The sequence below is a fragment of the Gymnodraco acuticeps genome, unplaced genomic scaffold (assembly GCF_902827175.1).
Source record: "Gymnodraco acuticeps unplaced genomic scaffold, fGymAcu1.1, whole genome shotgun sequence".
Taxonomy (NCBI): domain Eukaryota; kingdom Metazoa; phylum Chordata; class Actinopteri; order Perciformes; family Bathydraconidae; genus Gymnodraco; species Gymnodraco acuticeps.
In genome coordinates, this window is record NW_022989747.1 from 140,455 (window position 1) to 157,895 (window position 17,441).

Genomic DNA, 17,441 nt, shown 5'->3' on the forward strand with positions numbered 1-17,441 from the left:
AATTTCATCGTGGGCCATATTAGCATTATGGTTGCACTCAAAGGGCCGGTTGTAACTTTCAATCTCAATCTTTATTTATTTATATTGCACATTTAAAACCACCTCAGTTGACCAAAGTGCTGTACAGGGAACAAATATAAAATAACACAATTGGAGTAAAATAATAAAACGATAATTACAAACAAGATAAAAAGCACAATAACTAGAAACATATAGAAACACATACAAATATCAAAATGTTATGTTCAACTAAAAGCCAGTGCAAAACTTTAAGACTCTATATATATATATATATATAAATAAATATATATATCAGAAGTCTAGAGCAAATAATTGCAAGTCTCCAGTGTGCACGTCATAGAATGAGATGCATTGTGGGACATGTAGTTTATGTGTAACGTGCTTCTGTAAAGCGGCATTCAACCGTGTAATAAACATATTATATTCTTTGCAAGCTCTTGCGGGCCACATGAAATTAAGTCGAGGGCCGGATTTGGCCCCCGGGCCTTGAGTTTGACACCCCTGCTCTAGAGAATTCGAACGGCACTTATCATGGCTGCCTGCCACTGAGGGACTGCCGGGTAATTTCACTCCGTTAGAAAGGTTCCTAAACTAAATGGACTATTCGACTTCAGACGAGCTTTTTGAGACCTCCCCCGGCTGCAATCGGCTATTCTCGTCTACTTTCGAGGCGAGCCGCAGCTCATCTCAAACAAGCCTACTATTTCCGATAACACATAAAGGCGACATAGTACACGCACACGCCCCAAAGATATGGAATGCCATTTAAGCCAATATTAAATAAATAAATATATACATAAATAATTAAATAAATACATATATATATAAATATGCCTATGAAATAAATAATAAAATAAATAAATTAGGCATTAAATATGTATACATGTACATTTAAATACACATTTATTTATTTCATGGGGCTTTTATTTCATAATGACACATTTATTTATTTCAAGAGACTTGTATTTCATAATGACACATTTATTTATTTCAAGAGACTTGTATTTCATAATGACACATTTATTTATTTAAAGAGACTCGTATTTCATAATAACATATTTATTTATTTCAGATGACTTGTATTTCATAATGACGCGTTTCTTTATTTCAAGAGACTCGTATTTCATAATGGCTTATTTCATGTGACTTGTATTTCATGATGAGACATTTCCATTCCTTATATGCAAATGAACGGGGCGTGGTTAGCTCACAGGTCCAGAGACCCAGACCAAAGCAACAGCACCACACTGACTACTCGAGAAGAGGAAGAAAATGGAGGAGAAGGACTATAAGGCAAACTACTAAATGAAAATAACAACATGGAAGACGTCGGTGGGCTCCAGGACTTAGCTGGTTCTTATCTGGTCTTCTCTGGTCTTCTCTGGTCCGCCCAATGCTGCTCTTCTGAGAGCAACCGCTCTGACAGCTCTCTCTAGTATCTACTGGGAAACAGCTAAAAGTCCTTCTGGAGGTAAGCAACGCTACACAAATACACCCAGTCTGAGAGTAAAATAGGTCTCGAAGGTTCGTTTTGCTTTCTTACAACGTTAAGTTAATGTTAACGTAACCTTACGTTTGCTAGGAGGCTATCATTACGAGCTAGCTGTCTTAGCTAACAACAGTTAGCAGCTAACGTTTTCTGCAGTTTGTGTTGCCCCTGAAAAACGTGATGTAGTTATTTAAGGGTATGTTAAATTAACGTTATTTTACAAGTTGAGAGAGTTAAGTTGTGTTTAAAATCGTCAATGTAATGCACGTTAGAGGTTTTGTGTTGGACATGAAGTTAGCTAACGTTAGCTAACTCCACCAGGTTAGCATGTTAAGCTGTACTTTTTGTGTCAGCTAGCTTAATACAAAGAGGGGTTTTGTGCTTCATTGCAAACTTTTCTTTGTTAATCTACCTGAAACTGTAGGGACAGTTTGTTTCTACTCAACTATACAGACCATTGTTGAGGAGATGCAAAACATACTGTACATGAGTTGGGTCCAACATATACCTTGAGTAATGTTACTTTGCTGCTAAAAATGAAACATCATTATCAGATGAGGACATCACCAAAGTGTGTGAGCCTGTCAGGGGATTTGATCTGTTCTCTGCATGTCCTAAACACTGCTCTGGTATTACTTATCTTGTAACATGTAAGTCTCTCGCTCTTGTCATCGTTCAGGCTTTGCATTTGAACTCCTATGACTGGTTGCGGACTTGAAGGGAACGCCTTCCTGACATCCAGGAAACAGGTGAGATTATAATACATTTGAATGCCAAAAGCAAGTTATTGTTTTTAACTTTTTAAATATGATTGTTTTGGGGCATTTCAGTTTTATTGGACATAGGCAGTAGAGATCTACTGGAAACAGTGGAGAGGGAGGAGATGATATGCAGCATACGGCCCAGCTGGATGGTTGCTGCTCCGTGTGGAACGTGTCCTATCAGGTAAAGCACTTTGGTACCCAGTTATTTATGGTGTTGAGTTTGAATTTAGCTTTTGGAATGTAATTTCCAACTGTGCATTTGAAAGACTGAAAAACAGCCTCAGGTTAAAGCTTGACATGATTTGGTCTTTTACTTAAGAAGATGTTTGTCCTCCTGTGTTGTCTTATTTCCTTATCTTTCTTTCAGGTGTAATATCTACCAATGGTTGTACATGACAGAGACCTCCTCCACCTCTTTGCTGTCTTACTAGTCAATCCTTCTGATCAGGTCCTTTCCTAAATAGTGGTAAGTTTTACAGTTCAGTGTACGTTAATTTAATAACTTAATGCTTTACCGCTGTTGAATAAATCCTATATTGCTAGTCATTTTATTAAAACTACGATTTGTAAACTTTTTGATTCCAATTACAATAATCTTTTTGTTATAATTGTAAAACATATCTTAACATCCATCAGCAATCAATACAACAAATCATCCAACACTAAATAGAAGAAATCTGGACATATTTCTTTTGATACAGCAGCATGTTTTAGGACTGCTCATTGATGCCATCAAGAGCCATTGAGTCTACCTTTTGTAGTCGGCCTCTCAGAATGTTTATCATTTATTTGTATTTTAACATTCCTATAATAATTAGTTTTTTTATTGTTTTGTTCTTTATTTTTGTTATACTAATATTATTGTTGTTACTATTATTAATAATGTCTTCTTTGTTTTCTTTATTCATCGCTGCAGAAAGGATCATGCCAGCCCACATCAAACACCTGATCAAGAGCACTGCTGCAGATACCTGTGTGATATTCCACTCTGACTGGAACCCTCAAAATGACCTGCAGGTACAATATATATATATATATATATATATATCTGCTCTGTCCGTCCTAAAGATAGTTCAATAGGGCTACAACAACAACAACAGTCTTTCCGTTTATTCCCTCGGTTCTTTAAGTGTATATTTTCCCATTTAATGCTTAAAAACGTTGAACAGCAGCTGCACATGATGCTCTTTTGACCCCTCTTTTAATTTTGTATTTCAGGCTCAAGCTCGGTGTCATCGTTTTGGCCAGCCTAAGGCGGTGAAGGTGTACCGTCTGATCACTAGAAACTATGAGAGGGAAATGCTGGATAAAGCTAGTCTGAAGCTCGGGCTGGACCGTCCCGTCCTGCAGAGCATGAGTGGCAACAACAACGGGGTGAGAAAAAGAAAATCTGTCATTTTTCTAGATGCCAAGTAATTTTTGGGTCAGTCGCTGTTGCAGTACGCTTAGTTTATTTTCAAAAAGAGTTTTCTAAATCCACTTGTGTAAATGTCTCTCTGCGTCGCCTTTAGCCGGTCCAGCAGTTCTCCAAGAAGGAGATCGAGGACCTGCTGAGGAAAGGAGCCTACGCCGCCATCATGGACGAGAACGACGAAGGCAATCGCTTCTGCTAGGAGGACATCGACCAGATCCTGCAGCGAAGAGCCACCATCAACACCATCACCAGGTATGTTCTTAGCAGCACTAGCCACTTGCGCTTTGTGTTGGTAACCAAGTACTTGGTTATTTGAAATGTAATATTGATGATGTAATAATTAAAACTAGGGATGGGTACCGAGCCCCAGTATTAACGGGGCCCCGGGGCTAAATTATTAAAGACCGTGGTACCGTTAACGTCCAACGTTATCAATCTTTTTATCGTTACGGGAGACATTTAAAAAATAGATGTCATATGTATTATATCTACATAAACATTATATCGCAGTCTTACTGCAACTCCGTTTCTAATATGCAATAAGACTACAAAGTGCGTCTATGATTTATTTTCGATCTTTCCAATCCAGACGAGATCTCTCTCCCCTGTCGGTGTGCGAGGGGGTGGGGCAGTTTACACACAGAACCTGCTACATGCATGCAACACACATACACACACACACACACACACACACACACACACACACACACACACACACACACACACACACACATGGCGGAGAGAACTAAGCGCCCCGAGGGTAGTTATGTTACCCGTCTTGAGCATGGATGTTTAATAAGAACTGGATACAGCATCGGAGGAGGGGCCTCGTTCTTTCCTATGAGAGCTGCTCATTGGCGCATGAAGTCAAAATGGCCCAACTTTTGAGAGAGCGAAACGTCACAGATTACCCGTCATGCCTGGCTGTCAGAGCAGAATAACCCGTTTGTGCGCTCACAGAGCATGCGCCCCTTAAGCCCCGCCCCCCGAGCACACACTCTCGGCTCACTAGAAAGAATGGAGAGAGAGAATAAATCTAGATTCGGCTTTTAGTGCATTTTACAACTTTAAGAACTTAATGATTCTAGGGCTATACAATAGTTCATACTGGGTAGTTTATTTAGTTTCAAAAAAAGTATCCACCGAGTTACAGACGTCTCTTTCCCAATGTTAGTCAATGGGGAAAAGTATTTCTGGGCCGGTCGACGTCACAGACTGATAAGGAAATTGTAGTACCGCCGTTTGGACACAACGAATATTTTCCTCAGAGTCCGGCACACTTCCTGGGGGCTTGGTCTTGAGGTGGAAAATGCTCGTTGCCAATAGTGCAATAAGAATTTAGCATGTAAGGGCGGTAACACGAGCTATTTGTCTAAACATTTAGCAAAAGTGCACCACATTCAGACGGAGGAAAGCACCGGGTTCGACTGTCTTTCTAGTAGCTCTGTAGCCCCATCCACGAGTAACGTTTCCACGTCAGGTATATATTATGTATGCTAGCAGCAACACACAGAGTTAACTCAATGATACAAACATGGGTTAATGATTAGAGGTAACTGAGTTATTTATTTTGTTAAAGTTACAGCTATTCTGTTTGCAGTTCTATCATCACATAATTGAATAAGATTTGTTAAAACATTGTTGTTTCTTATTTTCAGTTTGCTTCAAGCAGTGGCTGCACAAGAAAGACGTGGAGGACCAAGAAATGCTGGCCAGATTGGCAAAGACCGGAAGATACATCACAGAGAAGATAATGGGTATTAACAAGAAAAATAAAAAAAATGTTTATAATTTCTTTGTTGCTGTTTACATTTTGAATTATATTTGTTATTTTTAAATCAAATGCATCTTTTTTAGATGATATATTTATTTAGATGTAGGTTTTTTTTGTAATATTATTGTATTAAGTATAATTTATTAAATAAAAATACTGTTATGAACACTATACAATGTCTTTATTTTGATAGTTACCAGAATACATTGTATATTTAATACTAACATAAGCTGGTGATAGATAAATGCTGGTCTGCTGGTATGCCAGCAGACAAATATTTATAAAGACAGGGTATGGCTGGAGTAGGCTACACCCATACCAGGAAATGGCTTAGCCCCACCATGAAAAATGATGTTAAACTAAGCAAAATAAAGTCCGCCAACTCGCGCCGAGAATTGCACAGACAGCAGTTAGTAAGATTGATTTCAGCAGCCACTTGTCTGGAAATACGGAAGACCAGAAACGGTTTTGAAAACTTTTGTCACGTAGTGATCGTCTTCCCAATAGAACATCTTTGATAATGTCTTCTGGCCAATCAGAATCAAGATAACGGCGTGGTGTTGTTGCAGGAAGTCCCGACGGAGAATACTTTAGCTGTAGTACAGGGGTGCACATAACTGGTACGCAGGTGATGTGCGTAATCTGAAATGCGTACCGTCACTTGTGTCACAAAGCACATTTGCGTACCGACGTATTTGTGAAGCTTTTCCAGAAGGCGGTTAGATCACCGGACGACAGAGTCGGTCTCCGTGTGCACAGACAGGGCTGCTGTTAACGTCTGTCTGTACAACGGAATTGTGCCAACATTACGCCAACCGGCTGCGGAGGGAGACTCCTCCCTTCACTGGAGAACTGCGCTAAAACAGCTGATCACAACGTTCACACTCTGTGGTCACGAAGTACTCCACTCCACTAGCGCCCCCCGTCGACTTTCCTGAAGTTTCTAAGTAAGATAGAAATCAATACGTAATGAATTAAGACCCCACGGTTTGATGATTGATAGGTGCTCTCTTTCATTTTGACACACAGACATTTTTTACAATAAACATGTTAAATGGATATATCCGCCTTCTTTCATTTATCTTTCCATTCCCACAACAATATACATAAAGAAATGACATATTTTGGACATAGTTCGAATGGTGATTAATCATGATTAATTAATTTTTAAGCTGTGATTAATCTGATTAAAAATTGTAATCGTTTGACAGCCCTAATTTATTTATTTTTGGATTAGATCATAGATATGTCCATGAGTTAAGAGATGGAATGATATGATGATTCACACTCATGTACAGTAGGTGGCGGTATGCACCTTAAAGTTGTTTGCAATCCGCCAAAAAACCGAGAGAAGAAGAAGTCAACTGGTTTGCCAACAGACAATTTTCACCGAAGAAGAGGAAGCGAACATTTCTGGCGGGTGAAATTTAGAGTATCAGATTACATGCGATGTCTGACTCTGAGAATTTAGTAGTTTGCCTTATAGTCCTTCTCCTCCATTTTCTTCCTCTTCTCGAGTAGTCAGTGTGGTGCTGTTGCTTTGGTCTGGGTCTCTGGACCTGTGAGCTAACCATGCCCCGTTCATTTGCATATAAGGAATGGAAATGTCTCATCATGAAATACAAGTCACATGAAATAAGCCATTATGAAATACGAGTCTCTTGAAATAAAGAAACGCGTCATTATGAAATACAAGTCATCTGAAATAAATAAATATGTCATTATGAAATACGAGTCTCTTGAAATAAATAAATGTGTCATTATGAAATACAAGTCTCTTGAAATAAATAAATGTGTCATTATGAAATACAAGTCTCTTGAAATAAATAAATGTGTCATTATGAAATAAAAGTCCCATGAAATAAATAAATGTGTATTTAAATGTACATGTATACATATTTATTTTATAATTTATTTATTTTATAATTTATTTCATAGGCATATTTATATATATATGTATTTATTTAATTATTTATGTATATATTTATTTATTTAATATTGGCTTAAATGGCATTCCATACAGGAAGTCCCCTCCCCTCCCCTCACAGTGTGTTCACCTGCGCTCCGGCTCCCTGGTTAGTTTGGGGCTTTCCACGCCTCTTCCAAACAGGAGACACGGAGCGGAGCTCACACATCATCCCGCCACTATCCCTCCGCCGAGAGAATGGACTCCACCGCTGTGCTGCTGCTGCTCACCGTGACCGCCGGAACTCTGCTCCACGGTAAGGCTCGCTGATACTGTGGTAGAATAGGCTTCAGAACAGTGTGGACACGGTATGCTGCTGTGGTTTCACCGAGGTATTCAGCATACTGTAGCCTACTCTCCGGATGTGGCTGGACTTGTAACTTGCCGGTGAGCCTGAATAGTAACAGCATGTTAGAGTAGAGAAGGCACCAGAAGGCTCTGATGGGAGGACTGTTCCAGTGTAACGCATTCAGGCCCGAGACGGGTTCCCGGAACTTTGGGAAAGTCCTCATTTGTTAACATGGATTTCCCCTTAATACAGCCACTTACCATTTAAAATTAGATAACAATACGTTTAGGCGAACAGAACGGGTAGCAATGCATTCATAGAGCTCTGCCGGCCTTAATGCTAAATAAACGTGCAATTAACAGGTGGGTGAACATAATACAGGTGGCTTTATCATTCCCTGTGCGCCAACCCTCCTGCTAAACGGTCATTTGGTGTCATGGAGCAGGTTCGAACACTAGGGTGAAATGTGGTTACTGCTATCAGGGCCGTATCCAGGATTTCCTAAATACCCGAGGTCGAAACCATTCTAGGGGGGGTTCGGCTTTTTAAAAAAAATTTGTTTTGTTTGCTTCTCAAAAGAGAAGAAAAATGTAAGCAAATTGTGTTTTATACAATTGTATGTTATTATGACATCATAACTGCAATAGATGTATGTTGTTTAAAAAGTATGCCTATTGTAAATGAAGACTAAGTTATAGATAGATAGATGGGGTTATTAAAGGAATGCTCCACTCATTAGATAATTAATCAAAACTTCAGTATTTAGTGAAACATTATGTTTAAACCATACCCTGAAGAAATCAGCGATATTCCCCGGTAAATAATGATTTTATAGCTCTTTTTTATCAAAACCTGTATATTCTGTCAGGCCGCTGCCATTTTGCCCATTTTCAGTAGTCACGTGATGGTCGTGACGTCATCCATGCGTTCACTTTGTAAACACACGAAAACATGGCAAAGTTTTGAGCAATATGAATAGATTGGAAGGGGGAATTCAGCCATACAGGTTCGAGCCTACTTAGTACTACTTAGTAGATACTAGGGCTGTGCAATTAATCGTATTTTAATCACGATTATGGCTTGCGACGATTATGAAAACAGCATAATTGACAAAATACGATTATTTAGCTGGGTGCGCTTTCGCCCCTCCCTAAAAGCCCACTCGGCCACGTGGGAGTGACATGTGTTGTGAGTGTTCAGCGCAAGCGAAGATGTCAGAACAAGAGCAGCAACTCGTTAAAAAGAAGGGTCAAACTATTTCCACTATTTGGAAGTACTTTGGCTTTCCGACGTGGAGCAAAACAAAGTACAGTGCAGGATTTGTTACCAGGTTGTGTTGGCACCACACGCTAACACAACCAATCTCTTTAATCATCTGAAATACAACCACAAAGTGCAATACGACCGGGCAGTAATACAACAAAAAGCAGATGCCCGCTTGACTTCATCCACCACATCATCACAGTCATCGATTCAGGACGCATTGTACAGAGCAACGGCCTACGCGACGAGCTCGCAGAGACACAGAGATATTACAGGTGCCATTACATTTCACATCGCTAAAGATATGTGCCCAGTTAGCACTGTTAGCAACCAGGGCTTTAAGCAACTTGTCAACACGTTGGACAAGCGTTACGCGATGCCGTCTCGGTATTATTTCAGCAGGTCTGCGCTGCCTGCGCTATATGACAAATGCAGTGGGGAAGTTGAGAGAGATGTGGCTTCAGCTGACTACTTTGCGACCACAACAGACCTATGGTCTAACCCAGGGGTGCCCAACCAGTCGATCACGAGATGTGTCTAAAAATAGAACAACAATATTCAGTTTTATCGTTAATGTCCTGTAACATAATCTTCCTGTGCCAGAATAATGCACTTGAACGCATCAAAGCTTTGTGATTGGCCGGCGTCACCCCATGTGTCGGGTGTGGCTGAGGGTCTTCAGTACAGGTGGCAATATCGTCACCTGCCTGCACGGTTCTTATTATACATCCATGGCCTGCGCTCATCTCTGAAACCAGACCATGTAAACAGGCTGGTGTTTCTTGCAAAAAATCTTTAAGAGATGACATGAGCAGCCCTACCAGCATTTGCCATGGTGGCCAACATTTTTATTTGGTCTTAAATTGTAGTTCAACATTTATTTCCTGTTACTTTTGGACCATGACGGTTGGCCAGCCTTCAACGTTTAACTGAGTGGAATATGTTGAATATGTTTTACCAACATGTTGGCTATATGTTAAGGAGTTTTCAGGTTGTGACAGTGCACTGCATCATATTTGATTTAATTTATTTTGGTCTAATTTATTTTTATTTATCATATTAATAATATATGTTTAGTATGGTTTTGGAAGTGCGCTCCAACATATTTGTTGATCTTGTTTATTGGTAAAATATTATTTGTTTTAAAGTTCAATAAATGGTCAATGAATAATCGTCAAAATAATCGTGATATCAATTATTGACCCAAATAATCGTGATTATGATTTTTGCCATAATCGCACAGCCCTAGTAGATACAATGATTTTGATTACTAGATATGTATGCATGTAGTACCACCCTTGCTAGCGATTCCCTCTCTAGTTTAGCATACTCAGCCTCGTTGTCCCTGGCCCTAGAACCACGATTTTATGGGGACGGAAAAACTGGGGGGAAATACCCACTAGCCGGTACTACGCTATATGGAAAGGCCACCAAAAACTGGCCTGGCCTGGACGATAAAGGACGTTTAAACGGGGCTACCCGCTGCAATGGAAATGCGCCATAACATACCTTATTCTTACTCCGAGCACTACTTCTGGTCCTCCGTCGCTTCACACTTGCAGAGGGCGATTTCTCAACTGGCCGAACTGGTGTCCTGGTCGGTGATGACACCAGAAAGACCGATGGTACTGCATCTCCATTAAGTAATGGTTGTTCAATAAATCCCATGTTATGTTTTATCATACTCTCAGAGTAGTCGTCCGGAAACTTGAAATGTTCGCTGCATACATGCACCTGTGGATCTTTCGGTTCGGGCCGGCCACATTTCGCTAGCCACTGCCTCCGAACGTACTTCCTACGTTTACCTTTTGGCAACAGATGGAACCGAGCATTCCGTGGATTGTTCCTATCAGAATTGTGGCAATGTTTCGCGATACAATGAGGCATATTTGAAGAGAGTAACTACAGTAAATAACATGAACATCAACGTGTCCTCGAAACCAAACGCATGGTTTACGTCACGTCCGGTAAAATGGCGCCGCCCACAGTGTTGATGTTATTTCGGTAATTAATCAGTTTAAAATCACTGATAATGTCATCGGATTAAAAAAAAAAAAAGAGAGACTGGCAGAGACTGGTCTGTTTTATCGGATGATAATTATTTAAAAATGAGTGTCATGAGCATACCATTCCTTTAAGCCTATATTATTTTGTGTGACTGTAGTACAGTCACTGTACCTGCAGTTCCTCCCTGACTTCCATCACTTTCTCTCTCTCTCTTTCTCTCTGCCTGTCCTGTCTCTTCCGTACCAAAGCTGAGCTTCGACTGACGTAGTCTTTTCATTAAATCTGAGTCAGTGTAAAAAGAAAACCACAATGTTATATCTTCAATGTTTTACTCAAATTGAAATGAAAGAAAAGCATTACAACGTTTGTTAAAAGGTAATCCTTCTGACATTGGATGAATGTAATTAACTTTAGCTCTCTAGCTAGTTTATTCACGCAATTTAAACCAAAGTATAGCCTATAGCTGCAATATAAGTTAGTGTGCATGTTGTCGGACGTCCACTGACTAACGTAGAGCGTTCACACAGGATCTGCTGGTCATATAATGTCCTGATGAACAGAAACACAAGCAGCCCGCTGGACTCAGATCTCTAGATACCTCATCACTCCTTCGCTGCTCCGGTACAAGTCCGGGCTGCGGAGGTTTGTTGATACATGTCGTCTTCTTCTGTTTGCTTTAACCGAGGCTACGTAGTTATGCAGCGCCCCCATGGTCAGTAAATGGAAGTACTACAAAGAACCCCGTTTTGTGCCGTTATTTCACAAGTTTAGTTATACACAGCTCGGAAAATATTACCGAGGTCCGGACCTCGTGACCTCAATGGTGGATACGGCCCTGACTGCTATCAGATGTTTGTAATTGAGGCTGGGGTTTTAAACCTCTCTGTCTTGTATTTGGAATGAAGATAGGCACTCTTTGTTCTGATGTGGTAAAATATAACATCTAATAAGTAAAGTAGTCTATTTAGAAAGCAACTGAATATTCGTTATACAGAAGTATTACAGAAAGCCTAGCACTGTATAATCTCTGATGCTGATGGTGAATGTTTTGTTAGGGAGAAAACAGGGGCTGCGGTTTGAGCCCAAACACTTTCACATTGTTGGCACCGCTCACATGTGTGGTGTCACTCACAGGATAAATCAGAATAAATATCTCCCTGCTCTTATCTGAGAGTGTGTCCCTCTGCACAGAGCTGCTCATTGTCCAGCGCCTGTCTCTCTCTCTCTCTCTCTCTCTCTCTCTCTCTCTCTCTCTCTCTCTCTCTCTCTCTCTCTCTCTCTCTCTCTCTCTCTCTCTCTCTCTCTCGTGTGTGATGGGGTGCTTGACACTTGACGCCAGGGTCACCTTCTCCATCACTTGATGCTATCTGGCCTGTCTCCGGAGCAGTGGCTCCACAGGAGGAGGGACCCAATCTATGTTTTTGTTTTGGGGGGGGTCACATTTCAGCCATGATAAAATCCATATTTGGCCTCCACATAATGACAGATACTAGCACAAGAGTAAGCAGCTGAAGTCAGTTTGTAGCTTGATCTGCAGCATTCCTCACATCAAAGAGGGAAGCTTTCAAAGAGAGTTGAGGCTCAGAGTCCAGGGGGGGTGGGGGAGGGGGGGCTGTCCAGGCTGACTGGGGGTGGGTGAGACCTGCCCACATGTGAGGGGATCCAGCAGAGTATGAATTGTGGTTGGAAAGGTTATGGTCACTGACATTTTAAGAACAGTTAACCTCTTAAGCCCCAAGCCTGTTTTTCAGGTTTCAGGCTCGAAAATGACATGCCCAAAACAAAGGACTAACTTAACTTCTAAAAGGGTTATATGAATAATTTATTTTATCAAAGCAAGGTCACATCTGTGAGTTGGATGTAGAAGTGTCAGAATCAATAAAGATTAGTGCTGGGGGGGAAACGATTATTTTGAAAACGATTAATCGGGCGATTATTTGATCGATTAGTTGACTAATCTAACGATTATTTTTCTGTTGTTCAATTCATTAAAAACGTAATGTAAATTTTTTTTTTTTCACGATACTGTGTCTCAGGGGATCTTAATATTTAAGAACCTATTAATGTGTTATACCAGATTAACGGAAATAATCTCAGCTAACTGACGATACAAACCATGTTTACCAAAACAAAACACAAGTCTCATAAGAAGCATCTAAATGACCCCTGAGCGAAAAATGCTAACGGACATTGGCACAGAACTCAAGATAAAAGTACCCTTATTACTTATCGTAGCTGCACATACAATATATCCGATTAAAGCTGAGACTCCACAGATTATGTAGGTATATAGTATCATCACTGAGTGATCCGGACTCGCGACAGGGGAAGCAAATACAGTCATCACAACACGTACCTTCACAGAGCTTCTCGGGAGATCGTCTCACCACCGTAATCTGATCAAAAGACGTGTTCAATGGCAATAAAATGAGAAAAAACGCGGCTGACTCGGTTAATCCATAGGTTTTTAAAGTCTATGTATAAAAAAATGATTGAATTTATAATCCATAATTCCATTTTATGTAAAAATCGGAGAGCAAATGCTAGCTGCTAATGGTAGCCACCACAGCTAGCTGCTGCTTCTGCTAGGCTATGCAGCAGTCTCAGTGAGATATACATATATAAATATCTTTGCGTTTTGGACTAACTTTAAAATATTCCCATGCTTTTGAAGACCTAGGGCGAGATGTTTTCGTTTGGGGGCTTCGTGCGCAATCCTGTGAGGAGGAGGTGGTAGCCGTTTCAGTCTCCATTGTGTTTGAAGTGCGATTGCGAACTGCTTGTTGCTTTGGGTGACCCACGTGTGTGTAGCGACGCGTCGACGCGGAAATATGTCGTCGACGATATTTTGAAGTCGACGTTGTCGACGCGTCGCTACAGCACTAATAAAGATGTTTCAGTGTCAGAGTAAATCCAGATGGAACATAGTCAAAAAGTGTACATTTTTGTCTCCGCCCAAATAAAACCCATTACTTATAGTGAAAACCACCCTTGAATGATGGGTTAGTAGCCTAAAAGCTTTAGGAATCCAAAGTATAACATATAATAAGTACCCTGTATCAAGATTGAGGCAAAACAAGTGAGAATTTACCTTTTTAAAGAGATTTAGCAAAAAAAAGTCCAAGCGGACTAAGCTTTGGGCACATTTGGGTACATTTAGTTCCATCAGTGCCATTTAACCTTTTTCAGGTACCAGACTGTAAAAATCATTGTACAACATTTAATTATCACTATAGGTATTTATTCCATAAAAAAAAAAAAAATTATTGTTAAAAAAATAAATACAAATTAAGTGTGTGTGTGTGTGTGTGTGGAGTGTGTGTGTGGTGTGTGTGGGAAGTTCCCTCTTTGCATGAGATGCATGTTACTTGCACAATAAAAATGAGGAAACTTAGGAAACATTTGACTCCAACTGGAGCAGATTTATTAAAAAAAATTAGCAACACACTATACAACAAGCATTTTTTGGGTAAAAAAACAACTTTATACAAACCCTTAATGTTACAGTATTACTCCAGTAAGTCATGCCATGCCCTGTAAAAGTTATTTTTGGTAGTGAAGCACAGAGAGACCTGACACTTCCTGCAGTACACAGGTGTCTTCACCCTTCAGTTGCCAGCATCAGAGCACCTCCTGCAGTACCTCCTGACCTTGGTGGCATCTTCCCCATAATACTCGGGCATCCAGAAGCCATATCCTCATCGCCTTCCTCACTGTGAAAACAAATGTGGAAAAAACAAATAGATTAATTCTCTGGCTTGTACTTTCAAAAATGTAACTCAAATCAGAAATAATTTCTCTACAACAACAGCAGAACATCAATTTTGAGTGTGTGAAATAACATTATATCACTCAAAATGTATACCGTGTAAATTATGTGAGACGGGGTTCATATAATCTGTTCAATATTTAATATTAATATTCTGTCTGTCATATATATATATATATGTGTGTATATATATATATATATGTATATGTGTATATATATATATATGTATATGTATATATGTGTATATATATATATATATATATATGTATATATATGTGTATATATATATATGTATATATATGTATATGTATATATGTGTATATATATATGTATATGTATATATGTGTATATATATATATATATGTATATATATATGTGTATATATATGTATATATATATGTGTATATATATATATATATGTATATGTATATATATATATATATGTATATATATGTATATGTATATATATATATATATATATGTATATATATATATATGTATATGTATATATATATATATATGTGTATATATGTATATATATATGTATATATATATATGTGTATATATGTATATATATATATATATGTGTATATATGTATATATATATGTATATATATATATGTGTATATATGTATATATATATGCGTGTGTATATATATATATTTAGTTGTAAGTCACTTTGGATAAAAGCGTCAGCTAAATGAAATGTAATACCGTGTTAAACATGTCTTGTATTTTTCAACAACAAGAACAAGAAACGGCATCCATCTTCTTTGTTTGTTGTTGAGTGTGTGAAAGAACATTATATCACAAGATGGATGCCGTCGTGTTATTGTCACGTGTGTGAAATTACTATAGATGAATACACTCTTACACCAAATAAATAACAAAAAGATAAAAACAGATGAATACTCTTACACCAAATAAATAAGTAATAGATACAAACAGAGAGATTACCTACCTTTCCGGTGACGGAGGTTCATAATCAGAGTCATTACTGTCCCCTTCGTGCGTGACGAGATCACTATCTTCCGACGGAGAGTCCTGAAATACGATGTCCAATGCCTCCTCGACGGACAAAAAAGTCTTCTTTCTGGCTGCCATTGTTACAATGAAGACAAAGAAAACAAATCCTGCTGTTTCGCTGATCGATCTGCCGTTCTCTGCTCTCCTGTCGCCGCGGGACATGCTATGCTATGCTATAGCCTAGTATGAAGCGTACAAAGACTGGGGCGTGCGTAAACCAGCTCTACTGCCTTTATTTATACTTACGCAAACTCCTATCTCTGGAACCCATTGGTCGATTTGAGTGATTGACACCTTTTTTGAATCGTTAGAGCCAATCGAATCGAGTAGCAGTTTCAAATTACGTAAATACGTTATGCCTGCGGAGGGGGAGCTATGCGTAAAATGCATCTCCCGCAGCTGAAGCCACGGACTTAATCGTTGGACCTACTCTTCTGCCGTGCATGAAAGGATTGATTCTCAGTAATCATTTTAAAGTGACAAGAGACATTGGATTAACCCTGAGCAGCGTTTTTATTCCTTTGAACACAACTTTTGATCACAAAACAGCCAAGGTAAGACCTAATTATTGTCATGGATTTGAAAACTGATATTGTTTACTTGCTATGTTGTGGCTGCCAGCTCGGTTAATGTTGTGCCTGTAGTGATGGGGTGTACACCCATGGAATCTGTGGAATCTCAGCTTTCAGAAAATGTGTTGTTTGTGCGGAAAGGATGAATTATAAATGATCGTTTTTGTGAGTTATGAGCAGACATAGCAATTGCCCGTTTTTGACATGGGGTCATTTAGAGGCTTCTTGTGAGACTTCTTTTTAGAATTTTTTTTTTTTCTTTTTCGGATCGTCAGTAAGCCAAGTTTCCTCCGGTCAGATGGGTATGGAATATTAATAGTTTCATGAATGACACTTCAGATATAGCACTGTTGCTACATATATAGCATTTTCGGACCCGAGCTCGGGTCCGTGGGGCTTAAGAGGTTAAAGAGATTAGTAGCATTTTCACATAAGATACAAAGACTGCCACTATGATGTGAAATCCTGTTTCATTCCACTGGGCAGTGTTTTGTATCTTATACAGCTCATGGATCATTTATTCTAACTAGAATTCCTTTTCATAACTCACCGGTACCTGAAAGAGACCCCTATTACACAGCCCCACATTTTAATTTTTGGTCTGAACCCCATCATGGCGGTCAGCCCCCCATCATAGAGACCTGGAAACAGAAACCTGGAGATCCCAAGTACGGGGAGAGAGTAAATCTAACAGGAAGTAACCCGGGAGTGAGGCCAGGTTTCTGTGGAGCTGTCTCTCATTCCACTATTGTCGGTTTCACAGTCCAAACTGAACTCTTTTAACATAAAGTTTATATAAAATGTAAGTGTTTTACATGATTTGCTTTTGGCCTAGATCCCAGCAATGCAGTTAAGGAGTCCAAATGATCATTGTTGAACACCCGTCCTTTTTAAAAGATTATTATTCTACCTGCTTGGTATTTATTAACTACCAGTTACTTACACACTCAAATGTTTGATGTTGCCATATGAACAATTCAACCCTGCAATGATCCATCTTAGCATTATTCACATTTTAAATGTTCACAGCATAGTTCTGAGGGCTTCACATCTTTAGCATGGATTATTATATACTCCAGTCAGGTTT

The 17,441-nt window shown here is 39.3% G+C and overlaps 2 protein-coding genes across 2 annotated transcripts in view; both read left to right on the forward strand.

Annotated features, from left to right (window-relative positions):
* The first annotated feature begins 1,182 nt into the window (after nt 1-1,182).
* LOC117546755 (chromodomain-helicase-DNA-binding protein 8-like) lies at nt 1,183-5,628 on the forward strand. The gene is made up of 8 exons (XM_034217149.1): nt 1,183-1,492; nt 2,190-2,259; nt 2,341-2,455; nt 2,642-2,740; nt 3,191-3,291; nt 3,493-3,648; nt 3,786-3,940; nt 5,347-5,628. The coding sequence occupies exons 5-7, from the start codon at nt 3,199-3,201 to the stop codon at nt 3,885-3,887; spliced, it is 351 nt and encodes a 116-aa protein (XP_034073040.1). The 5' UTR covers nt 1,183-1,492; nt 2,190-2,259; nt 2,341-2,455; nt 2,642-2,740; nt 3,191-3,198; the 3' UTR covers nt 3,888-3,940; nt 5,347-5,628.
* A 1,930-nt stretch (nt 5,629-7,558) lies between these two features.
* Nucleotides 7,559-17,441, forward strand: part of alcama (activated leukocyte cell adhesion molecule a) — a gene marked incomplete in the record, with an annotated part of 106,693 nt that continues 96,810 nt past the window's right edge. Inside the window, 1 exon segment of the mRNA XM_034212961.1 lies at nt 7,559-7,684. Coding sequence (XP_034068852.1) covers nt 7,627-7,684 — 58 coding nt within the window.